The 11741-nt window shown below is 36.6% G+C and overlaps 1 protein-coding gene across 1 annotated transcript in view; it reads left to right on the top strand.

Moving 5' to 3' along the window:
- The window catches only part of CACNA2D3 (calcium voltage-gated channel auxiliary subunit alpha2delta 3), a 247363-nt gene that overhangs the window by 28392 nt on the left and 207230 nt on the right, over positions 1-11741 (top strand). Inside the window, exon 3 of the mRNA XM_027884815.1 lies at positions 10699-10830. Coding sequence (XP_027740616.1) covers positions 10699-10830 — 132 coding nt within the window. The remainder of the gene's footprint in view (positions 1-10698; positions 10831-11741) is intronic.

Below are 11741 nucleotides of genomic sequence, written 5' to 3'. Positions count from 1 at the left end.
TTTTTTTTTTTTTTTTAGAAACTTGATATCAATAGCTGCCTCACCTAAAAGGTGATAGACTCTGCTTCAGGGAGGATGTGTGCTCTCTGCAGGGAGAAGAAAATATGTTAGAATCAATTATCAATTTTGATAATGGTATGTCAAAATAAAGCATAAAATTTTCCCGAAAGTGTAGGGTTGGAGAGTTACTCTCCAGGTTTCGTTTACAGTGGAGAATGGGGCTTATACTAATGAACCACGTTTCAACTTTTTCATTATATGACTGCATTTTAAACTCAGGAAGTTACATGACCTTTTAGCACAGTACTTATACTGATTTCTTTTTAATGCTGACATGATTTATACTGGATACATTTCTCAGCATTTACCTACAACTTTTTATGACATTTCATAATATCTACCAGTACAAAAGGGTGGATTTTCACATCCTTTGATACATTAAGCAAGTTATATTTCATGGTACTGCCATGGGATTTGGAAAGATATTTTGAGTTCACAGTCATGTTTTTGTGAAATTTTGTAATTAAGTTTTCATTCCCTACTATAATGTATTTGAGAGGGGAGCAAGTGAGCAGCAATACAGTTTAAATCAAGTAATCATAATTGACTTCTAAAAATCTCTCCTTAATAACAGTTCCCTCCTTGCTGCCTCTGACATTAGACTGCAACATGTGCACTCTGCTGGTTGATGTTTTGACATTTTTGGATTTTTCTTATTATCAGATGGGCAAATACCCATCAGCAGCCCAGAGCCTGGTTAGCTTATAAAATCTCTGCTATCATACACTCCCAGGTGCCTTAGCAAATTACTTTTACCTTACTACATCATCAGGCCTGACTCTCTGTTAAGTTGGGAAATACAGGTATGTTATATGGAAGATTTTTTTTTTCAAAGAAGCTGGAGGACAGTTAGTGCATGGTCAGGTAAAAAAATATATTTTTTCCAAATCGTTTGTGATTGAGGTTAAAAAAAAAAAAAAATCCACCACTATATATCCAGGTATATCTATATAGTGAAGTAGCAGCCTTAGTGCAAGATGTTGCTGTGTCTTTACTGACAGAGCAGAAGAATCAAGATAGAAAACAAAATTTGGTGGTCAATTACGCTGTCTAAAGCTAATCTGCTGCTTTGAAAAAAAAAAAGCAATAATATAAATTTTAACTTAGTAAAGTCTGTCTGACTGTCTTCCGTCTGTTCTTCCCCTCCTGATGCTGTGATGGAGCTGCTGTTCTGGTGTTTTTGAAGTACAGGAAGCAATTTTATCAGTGCTTTCCATAACTGCAGAACTTTTCTCTGATGGATGCTGAAGTCCATGAATATTTTCAAGCATTTCTGTCAACAGGAGATATGGTTGATGTCAACTCAACTAACAAACATAAGGCACACAATATGTTGCTGAGAGTCTCAAGCTGTGTAAATCAAGTATCAAGCTGTAAAAATCAACGTTTCTAAAAACTGGTTCATGAATGTAAAATACAATTTAAAGTTCAATAAGAAGTAAAAAGATAAGGAAGTCTTCATTAATAATAGTCTAAATTAATTTTTCCTTAAATTAATTCCACGTGGAGACTAATTCCATGTCATTGGATTTGAAATATATTCAAATATTAACAACGATTTTGACTCGGTAACAGTGATTGCTCTGAGTAAATATGGATTTATAAAAGAAGTGATTCAAAAGTATTTTACAGATCTTGAAGTATATTTGGACTTTACTCATTTCAGAGACAGGATGACTATAAATATTTTCACATGGATTTAAGTTCAATTTTTATTATTGTTCTTATTTTCAAAATTCAATTAATTTTTGTGGGTTCTTTTTACAAGGTTGTTTGGCAGAAATAGGCTTTATCTCTTTGTCTTACACGATTCTTTGTAGCACGTGTACTGTCTTTTGTACCTCTGTCTCTCTTGTCATTTATCATTTTACTGCCTGTTGAAAGTATAGATTTTCTCATGTGACTTCAACCTTTGTTTAAAAACCTTGCACTATTATTATTGTTCTTACTACTGTGGAAAGCTGGCAATCAATTATTTGCGTGCTCTCACGCCATTTTGTAGATTGTAGATTGCAGAATAGTTTGGCTGGGAGGGGACCTTTAAAGGTCACCTGCTCTAATTTCCCTGCAGTGAGCAGGGACATCTGCAATCAGACCGTGCTGCTCGGAGCTCTGTCCAGCCAGACCTGGAAGTTTTCCAGGGAGGGAACATCAACCACCTCTCTGGGCAACCTGTTCCAGTGCCTCACCAACCTCATCACAAAAAATGTCTTCTTTATATCTAGTCTGAATCTACCCCCTTTTAATTGAAAACCTTTGCCCTTTGTTCTGTTTCAAGATGTTTATTTGCATGCAGTTGTTTCCATCCTTCCTATGTTTCTATCTTTATAATCACCAATACTTAAATTATTTGCAAATACCGTGAATACAATACAACTTTGAATAATTCTAAACTCACAGCCTTTAGTAACAAAAACATCAGATGTAGTCTGTGCTTTTCTGCTTACTATATTTACTTCTTGAATGCTGAAAACATTACAAAAGGAGATCTTGGACTTCACAGATTGTCTTTAAGTTTTGCTTGAACAGTTCAGAAACTGGTAAAGAATATTACCTGTGTCAAATGGCATTTCCACTGCATGATGTTCACTGCATGTTAAAAGATGAGTTTATGCACTACAAGTCAATAAATGCAGACTCTAATCAAAAGTTTTGCTTGCATAGGAAAAAAAATCTGCTGCATGTAATAGAGCCTTCTCTAAAAGATATTGAAATGTGATGAACCACAACCATTTTTTGATTAAGTGAGGTTTTTTCAATTTGATACTCAAAAAAAGCTATGAATATCGTTCAGTCATACTTTCCTATCAATGCTTTCCAACTGGCTGCCAAAATCGAGATTACCTATTTTCTAGAATATTAGAACCAAAAAAATATCATTTCCCAAGGGATGCAGGAAGATTATAATCTGCAGCTAGCACATATGCAAACCCCTTTTCCTCTAAGGTGTGAAATTAAGAAATAAAATCTTGTCTGTCACTGTTGCATGTGATTTTATGGACTTTGCTTCTGAAAATTCAACATCCTGGAGCTGTTATTTAAATAGTCATGGCCACATACTGTCCTGGGCCACTATATTTATATTTTGAAATCCTTCCCCTGAATTGTTTGTCTTCGCATTTTAAGATCTCTAGGACAGTGTTTGCTCTGTCTCCCTAACTTTGGACATTGTTTAATGTAAAAGGAACTTTTTTAGTCTAACTGATTTAGTCAGAGTTGCAGAGAATGTCCTATCTTCCCATGTTTCTTTGTTTTAACTCTTGTTGCCTATTGGATAAAGATGCACAGACTTCTCCACTTATTCCATCTGGTTTTGCTCAAATTCTGCCTCAAATCTGATTCCCAGAGTTTCCTCAGGCTGCTGCTTTGTTCTCGCAAAGGGCTTTAGCTTCACAGATTCATTTTTATTTTTTTTTCCCCCCTCGATTCTCTATGTTTAACAGCAAACCTTTTGGAAATGTTGGCATCACCACATGAGATGTGTGCTGTGCTTTATCTTTCTTGTGTTCTAGTCTGTCCCTGGCTGTGGATCTAATCTGGATGTTTCTGATACATCCACATCACCATGGCAACTAGATGTCAGATACTGGCTACGTGGGAACATCAAGTATTTCCTCTAAAAAGCCCTACTCTTCCACCACTCCTTATTCAGCAGCTGTTGCTTAGTTACTCAGAGGTGGGCTTTGCCTTTTTGACAAATGTGAGCCAGTGAAGGTTTGTTAATGAACACTATCTCAGGTACAACATTAGGAGGCTTTTTGCCCTGACACACCTCTGTCAATCGTGATGCCTCCCCTCCTGCCTTGTTGCTTCCAGAGGCAAGAAAGTGACCATAATCCTGGGTTTCTGAAAATCTTCAGGATTGAATCTGCAAAACCATTTAATTAAATGGTTGCATGGCAAAGTAAAAACTAACTTTTGCTTAGTATGGAGTGGAGAAGATTGACATCTCTCAAAGAATCATGGAAGTTTATCTAAAGATACATTTTATTCATTTTGTCTACTGTTTTAGAATGCAATAATAATTTGTCTCTCCATCCTGCTACATAACACAGATCCTTCGATTTTTCTTGGATCTCTCTTGTGTGAAGTGGAGAAAAGGTGGCCTGCTCTTCTGGTTAAGTATTAGTGTGCTTGGCCAGAATATAAACTGTTTCAAAATATTGTTTGGCTGAAAACTTGCAAAGACATTTTTGCACTGTACTTTGTTTATTTAGGTGTCTTGCAGCTTTTATTTGGCACATTCCTGAAGGAGCAAATAGTGTTTAAGAATCCATAACTGATTTTGTACTGTACTCATCCCAAGATGCATTTGTGCATCTGCTCAGTGTTTTTAGTAAGTTTTAATACTAATACTGTCTTCAGAGGTTTTGGAACCAGCTGGACATTTTCATATATTGTATGAGAAAAACTGCCATTTTACTCCAATTGTGCAGACAGTCTTTTCTGCAAGGAAGAGATGCTACACAAGGATTATAAAAGCAGTAAGAACCTGTTGATCTGAGAAGATAAGAGACGATGACTTGTCATATGTGATAAGTGTGCTGTCATACTGCGTTGATGTTCCCGGGATTGTAGCAACAGAGGTTTAGTTTATTATAGCCCAGCATGACTGTAATGCATTTAACATGCTAAAAAATTTTCTCTCTAAAGGTTCTCATGCCTCCATTTGTTGTATGCAAGAGGCATGATGTGTTGATAGGATGTCTTTAGCATCTTCTATTCAAAGCATTGTTTGTTGCTCCTTACTGCTCTGTGCTGTGTAGTGAAGTTGGCCTTTTTCTGTAACTCCACATCTCTGAATGTCAGCGCAATAAGGATCAGACATTTACTGTGAAATGCTAGTTTTCAGGTTTGCATGGGCTTGTGGTTTAAATGGATTTTGTAAAGATTTGTGGACAGGTCTGACAGGTCTGTCCTTGAGAAATTTCCGTAAGGATGACTGTTACTTCCAGGGCTGTGCCTTGCCTTTGTCGTATGTCGCTTTGACAACGGTTCTGATCAAATTGTTCCTTTTGCTATGTCGTGTGTTCAATATTTTGCAGCACAGTTGGCTTGATTTGGCAACAGTCACGTTTGCTTTCTTTTCCCTTGATTTGCAATGTGTTCCACTGGCTTCCTGTATTGTTTGTTGTGACACTTTTCCTGCCCTGCCACTTGCGGAGGTTTAAATCTCCTGGCTGCTGACAGTCACTGTTCCATCAGCCTGGGCAGAAATTTCTTCTTGCCACGTGTCAGAGCTGGATCCTTTTTTTGTAGTATTCATGACTAATTTTGCTTCTGTGAAGAAAATGCTGTAGATGTAGGGTGTGTGTTTGGTTTGCTTAATTCCTATGTTCTGAGGATTTATTTTCTCTTTTCCACTTGGAAAACTGTTCCTGGCAGTGGTCTTTCATGTTGTTCACCTTGTCCCTCAGTGATGTCCTGGCATCCTGGGACTCAGTGGCGTGGTATTTTCTTACTGGTCTTTCAGTATTCATAGTGTTCAACTTAAATCATGCAGAAGTGTGAAATGAGTAAGTTTTACTGAAAATACAGAAATGTCCTGGTATCTGCAATCACATTATCTGTCAGGATTACTGGGTTTTGACCCAGTTCTCACCCCGAGGCAATCAATTGCTGGGTAGGCAATCTTGTTTGTTTGGACTGTGTTAGAGATAGGTCTGACTGCCTCATGTGCCTGGCTCTAGTAAAGCAGCATCTTTCCAGAGCTTTGCTCCAACCTAGTCACAGGTCAGCATATTATGGTTGCTTTTAGCTGTTACATCTGATAAGTTAAGCAAGTCCAACCAGGTCAGCAGCTGATGGGTGACCTCAAAGGTCCACTGATTTGCTGTAGGGCATTTTTGATAACTCATTAGATGGCAAACTCTTAGCAGAGACAGAAATTAACCTCTATCCCACAGTGGTGGTAGTGAGGAGTTTTCAGCTGTAATTCTGGCTTTCAAATGAACTAAAGTTGAATCTCAGGCCATCTTGTATTAAAAAAAAAATATTAAAGCAAAAAAACCCCAACACCCAAATGCACTCGTGAAACTCAGCATAAAAATAAACACATCTGGCCATACTTAAATTCTTCTGCTGCCACTTCAGAGGAGAAGGGGAAAGTTATTAGGGCAATGTTGGAAGATGAAGGCACTAAATACCTACTACTATGCCTTTATACAGTCATGTGCTTGAAGTCTTTACCATCCCATATACTTACAAGGAGGGAATGTGATTTCTGACATTGGTGAATGGTTCCCAGCACATGAAGCAAAATGGACAAACACCTAATTTTATGTCTACAGATGGCCAGATGCTTTGATCTGTGAGATGATGCATCCACATAACCCAGTGGAGTCAGAGAGAGGGGAAGGGAGAGAAAAAAGGGAAGGCAGTTGCCAAAATTGGCATCCAGCCCCAGATCTTGAATGTGCTGGACCACCCTGAAAAGCATTCATATTGGTGTTTAGTAGTGTAATTATTAGATTGTTGGTCTATGTCCCAGCAAAGTATGCTATTTGTTATTCTTTAAAATATGATCAGACTAAATATGTTGTCAGTGTCATAAAAACTAAGCTAATATTGTTGCTATCTCTGAGCCAGAAGAGTGTTGGATTGTGCATTCCTTTTCCAGGGCTTGGCCCTGTAAGCTGTGCTTGTGCTGCTTTATTGTATCACAGAACTGCTGTGCAACGTTAAGGGCTGCCCTGGAGGCTGTCAGATATTACAAGAAGGAACACCATTCTCCCTGCCAGCATCTGTGACAGCTTTCCAGGAGAAAATAATTATTATATCACAGAAGTCCTATAGTGGGGGAAAAAAAACTTAAGAATTATTAGTCACTTCTTTCCTCACTAATAAAGCAGAGTTTGGCAAGAAAGAGAAGTATTCTGCACTTTCTTTACAGTCACCGAATCTTTTCTTATTTTCTCTTATTATTTTTCTTATTTTCTCTTATTTTTTGTAAAACTTACTGGAATAATTAGAATGCAAAATGAGTTGTGTATGTATTAGTTTCATTCCATAGACTTTTTATAGTCTAGATACTTTTATGGATCCTGTGACTGAAAATCCCAACAAATTCATTACCCTTGGCGTGCTGTTGCACATCTTTCAGACTGCACCCCATGGTTGCTGTTTTTGAGATTTCAGACCTCTCTCTTCAGGTCAGCAGGATCTGTGACAGCAACTTAATTGCTACATGCATTTGTGCTGTTCTTTGGCAATTTCGTTTCAGTTCCATGTCACTGTACCTATCTGCCTGGGGGTTGGTTTTGTGTGAAATATCAGTAAAAACAGGTAACAGCTACGCAAACAATGGTAGAGCAAAATCCCATTTAATTGCAAGGCAACTCATCTAAAAGGCAAGGGAAAGGGAATGTTTTAATTATATTTTAGCCGCCAGGAAGCAAAAGCAGAAATTATATTTCAAGAACTGTGGTGAAAGCTATTTACATTTATTATCTTTGAGGCCCATAACATCACATTAACGATTTTGTGTTTATATTGAGCTTTACCTTTTATTCTTTCTTTCCTTCCCCAAATTTCTGAATATTCACAAGCATTAATTTACCACTATTGCCTTATAACTATCTTGGGGTGCAAATGATGTTCAGAATTTAAAAACTTAATAATACTGTTTCTAAATGAAGTACTAGGGACAATTTAAACAATTTAGTGTAATTACTAAAACTAGAAATTGCCCAGAACTGCAAGTTTAACATACAGGTTATTAGATGATAAGGCTGTAAAATTTTAATGAGGACATATGGTCAGAAACTCAGTTGTATTTGGGATGGTGCATGTGGACAGGGGTGCATTCACATCACAGCATTATCAAATTTAGAACAAGGAGCTCCAGTTTTAACTCCTCAGCCTGAAGGTTCAGTAGCCAGTAAAGGCATCTAATTTCCACACAGGTCTGCTGTTTGGTACTGCAAGTATATTTTTTTCCATACTTTCCTTTTCTTTGTATTCTAAGGATTCAACTGGTTGTGACCATATTTCTTTTTTTTTTTATAAAAATGGTTGATGCACAAAATGTAACTTCATACATTACAGAAAGAACAGCCAGAATAACAGACATGCAGAGTGTGGGGAGGCAGTGAATTGTTGCCAGCTTTCATTTTGAAGGAACCCAGTCAACATAGGTCATGTTTTAATTGTGCCCTTTTATTTACAATCCCTCCTTTATGCTCCTTTCAGTGAAAAAGATCCTATTAGTTTCAGAGTCACTGGATCAGAATTTGGATGATTAGTGTTGTTAACCTGATGCAGAATACAGACTCTACCAGGCACAGTCAAGGAAAACTTCCTGATTTTGTTTCCATGGAGTTCTCTAATCTGTTGTACAGATATATAAACATGTTAGGTGGCTCTTCATAGATGGGCCAAAAAAAGTATTCCAAAGTATCCACAGATATTTTAATATGATTTTTTAAAAGTGGTTTATATTTGTATTTTTTATACATAGATATATTTTTTCAAATGCCATTGGGAGGACTTCACATTGAGTTTAATGCTGAAGAGGTGGATGACTAAAGTTGTTCCATGACCTTATGGAGCTGGAGTGTTTATAGAATTCAAAGAAAATTATTATTGGGTTGGAAGGCAGAGTGAAAGTTCTGCTCACGTGAGTGGCACTATAGCCCAGATTCATTAGGAAAGGGCATTAAAAGCTGACCTTTGAGGGATCCAGGATGGGAGACATCTGAGGAATTGATGAGACAGTAAAACACTAAGGTGCAATGTGCAGGCTTGGAATGAGGTCCAAATGTAAGTTGCTAAGAACCTCTGCAGTTTATTTAATATATAAATTAACATAGAATTACTCTGTTTGATTTGTTTGGCTTTTCACTGATCCTGCAGACTGAAGGCATATGAAGATCTTCCAGCCCTCTGGGGGCTTGAGAAATGGTTCCTTTTTTTAATCCTAAGCAGGTTTTTCTAGCAACACTAGAAAAACAGAACAAGCAAAAATCCCAACCCTCTAAACTTTGATGCTCTTTTCAAAGATGAATTAAACTTACCATCTTAGCTCAGTGTTGTAAGGCTGAGTCAGTAATGCCACAGCGACTTTTAGTGATTTAGATACTCCATTAGAACTTGTGCATGGAAGCAGAATATCAGTGTTTGAAGCAGTACTGGGAAGTTCCAGTGGACTGAGGATTCGCATTTTAGTGCTTCACCTCTCAGTTAATGTCCAGATGCTGAGCAATGGATTGACATTTTGGAGTGCTGAGACAGGAGCATATTTTTACAAACTGATGGTAGATCCCAGTCTTGACAGTTAATTTGTGATGTCTTGATCACAGCTTGTTACTGGGGTAACTGCAGACTGGGAAACAACAGGACAATGGATTTTGCCAGCTGAAGGAATACTCTTGACTAGTGACATTGGTTGGTTTGATATGTGTCTGGTTGGGTAGATTTTAAGTGTGTATTTCATCCTCTAGAGAAACAAGTAACTAAACTTACCAGATTTTAAAAACCGCAGCTGTTTGGTTGACGTTGCTTTTTCACATTCCATCTGTATAAACCTAAATATTTAGGTAAAAGCAATATGCAAACTTGTGTAGCTGAGTTTTCCCTTTTTCTTCTTTTTTTCCCTTGATGAATGTGAGGGAAGATAACAATTCACCTTTTTTCCACTCCATTAAAATCACATTCCAAGCAGTCTTCAGAAATCAGTACAGCAACATTATTTTCCAAGCTAATGGATGCTTTATTTCAAATGCTTGAGCAAATGTTACTGTGTATTCATGTATGCACACTTTTGCAAATTAAATAATACATCTGTGATTTCAATTCAGTTTTTTCCTTTCTATTCTGCTGACTTCACATACAGATTGAATGGGGAATATAGTGTATCCTAATTGTTTCTCACCTTTCAAAATTCGTGGTTTGAAATTCAGTAAGTTTTTAAGGCATGTTCATTGATTTCTCATTTCCCACTAACGAACCAAATCTGCAGCTTTAAAATGTACTTGGGCTGCCTGTGCTTGTAGGGATTGATAGATGGGGATGCTTTAAACAGAAGAATTTCAACATCAAGGATTTGCTTTGTAGTTTATTTTCAATAGGAATAAAAGCTAATTGGGTAAATGTTGTGAAACGTGGGCTCATTGTTTTCCTAATAACAATTAGTGTTATTTGTCATGAGATTTTGGTTTTGTGTGTAGATCATAATTCAAGTGTGAAATAAAAGGTATTTCACTTTCTGTTCCAACATGGAAACTTTCGGATTTAGTGCGAATGATCTTATCAAGTTGAAAGCTAAAAAAATATAAAGTGTTTCCATGAGACATTCCATGCACTTAGGAAAGGTAAATTAAATAAATAATCTGTTGTTAGATTGACTTATTTATGTTCTCTAGAACAAGTGATGCAGTAGTTCAAGACAGATGGTCTAATAAGCAATTTTAAATTATCCAAAAAATGTACCTGTGTCTCTGCTTCATTTTAACATTTGTTATTTAAGCAAATAATTTATTTTGAATCATTTGTTTGACAAAGGAAAATAAAAATATTCTACAATAATTTACTGTCAATAGATTTTTGGGTATTGAAGGACCTGAAGATGATAGAGTTCAAGGGATTCTACTTAGATAAAATTATTTTTCTTTGTGTGTGTTGTTTGTTTTTTATTTCCAGACCCAGCCATTGTAAATGGAGTTTATTGGTCAGAATCTTTAAATAAGGTGTTTGTTGACAATTTTGATCGTGACCCTTCTCTCATCTGGCAGTACTTTGGAAGTGCAAAAGGATTTTTCAGGCAATATCCAGGTAAGAAGTACAGAAGTTCTTACTTAAAATACAATAAAGAATGCTACGGTTGAAAATTTCCACTGAGTATTGTCACAAATCCTGACTTCAACAGATATCTGCAGGTTTGGTTTTACTTTATCTAGTTTTCAGAGAAACAGATTTCTAATCAACATTTTCAACGTTCTGAGGTTTTTCTACCAATTTTCATTTTTGGGGTGAAGCCCTCATGATAACTCATGTGCTCATAAATATTCCTATTCAGGTAGGCACATACACACACATTAAAAATATCTTATAAACAGACTGGGAAGAAGGAGGGCAAAAGGATTAGACCCTTCATACAGGAGTGAATTTAAATGAAGTGCTCTATCAATGCATACAGTTAAACTTCATTATAATTTGTTGTGCAGCTTTTAGGCTTCCACTTAACCCAACATATTTACATTTAAAGACTTAACTTGTTTTAAAGTTTATTTTCTCACCCTTTGTAATAAATGTAATTACATCACTTGTATTATTTCCATTGAAATAGGTTAAAACCTATTAGGGTTTATGTTTAATCCCATACCAAATTTACCACATTATAATAAACTATAAGGTCAAATTAACTGGTTCTCAGCTTCTGTAACTTTGGACCAGGCCCACAGTGGGAACTGTTCCTTTAGCTGACGTGGTTTAGCAACCCATGTTTTTTTAAGTCTCGTGTTTAAACAAGTTTACTGTAAGCCTGTACGCCTGCAAGTGCCTGAAAGCAATGGCTGCTACATCTGTGTTAGTTTTAGATTGTGTTTCAGTTCCCAAACTCCATGATATTCCAAGGGTAGAAGAAACATCAGTCCTTGTTTTAGAGGCTATTTCTTGTTTTGTGCTAGAAAAAGAGTATAAAAAAAAAAAAAAAAAGGAAGAATTACTCTGTTGATTTTTTTTTT

The sequence above is a fragment of the Empidonax traillii genome, unplaced genomic scaffold, assembly GCF_003031625.1.
Source record: "Empidonax traillii isolate 1590-97213 ecotype Southwest subspecies unplaced genomic scaffold, ASM303162v1 scaffold155:size2260171, whole genome shotgun sequence".
In the NCBI taxonomy this organism is placed as follows: domain Eukaryota; kingdom Metazoa; phylum Chordata; class Aves; order Passeriformes; family Tyrannidae; genus Empidonax; species Empidonax traillii.
Note: the sequence above shows the minus strand (reverse complement) of the source record. Positions and strands in the feature narration are given on the sequence as shown.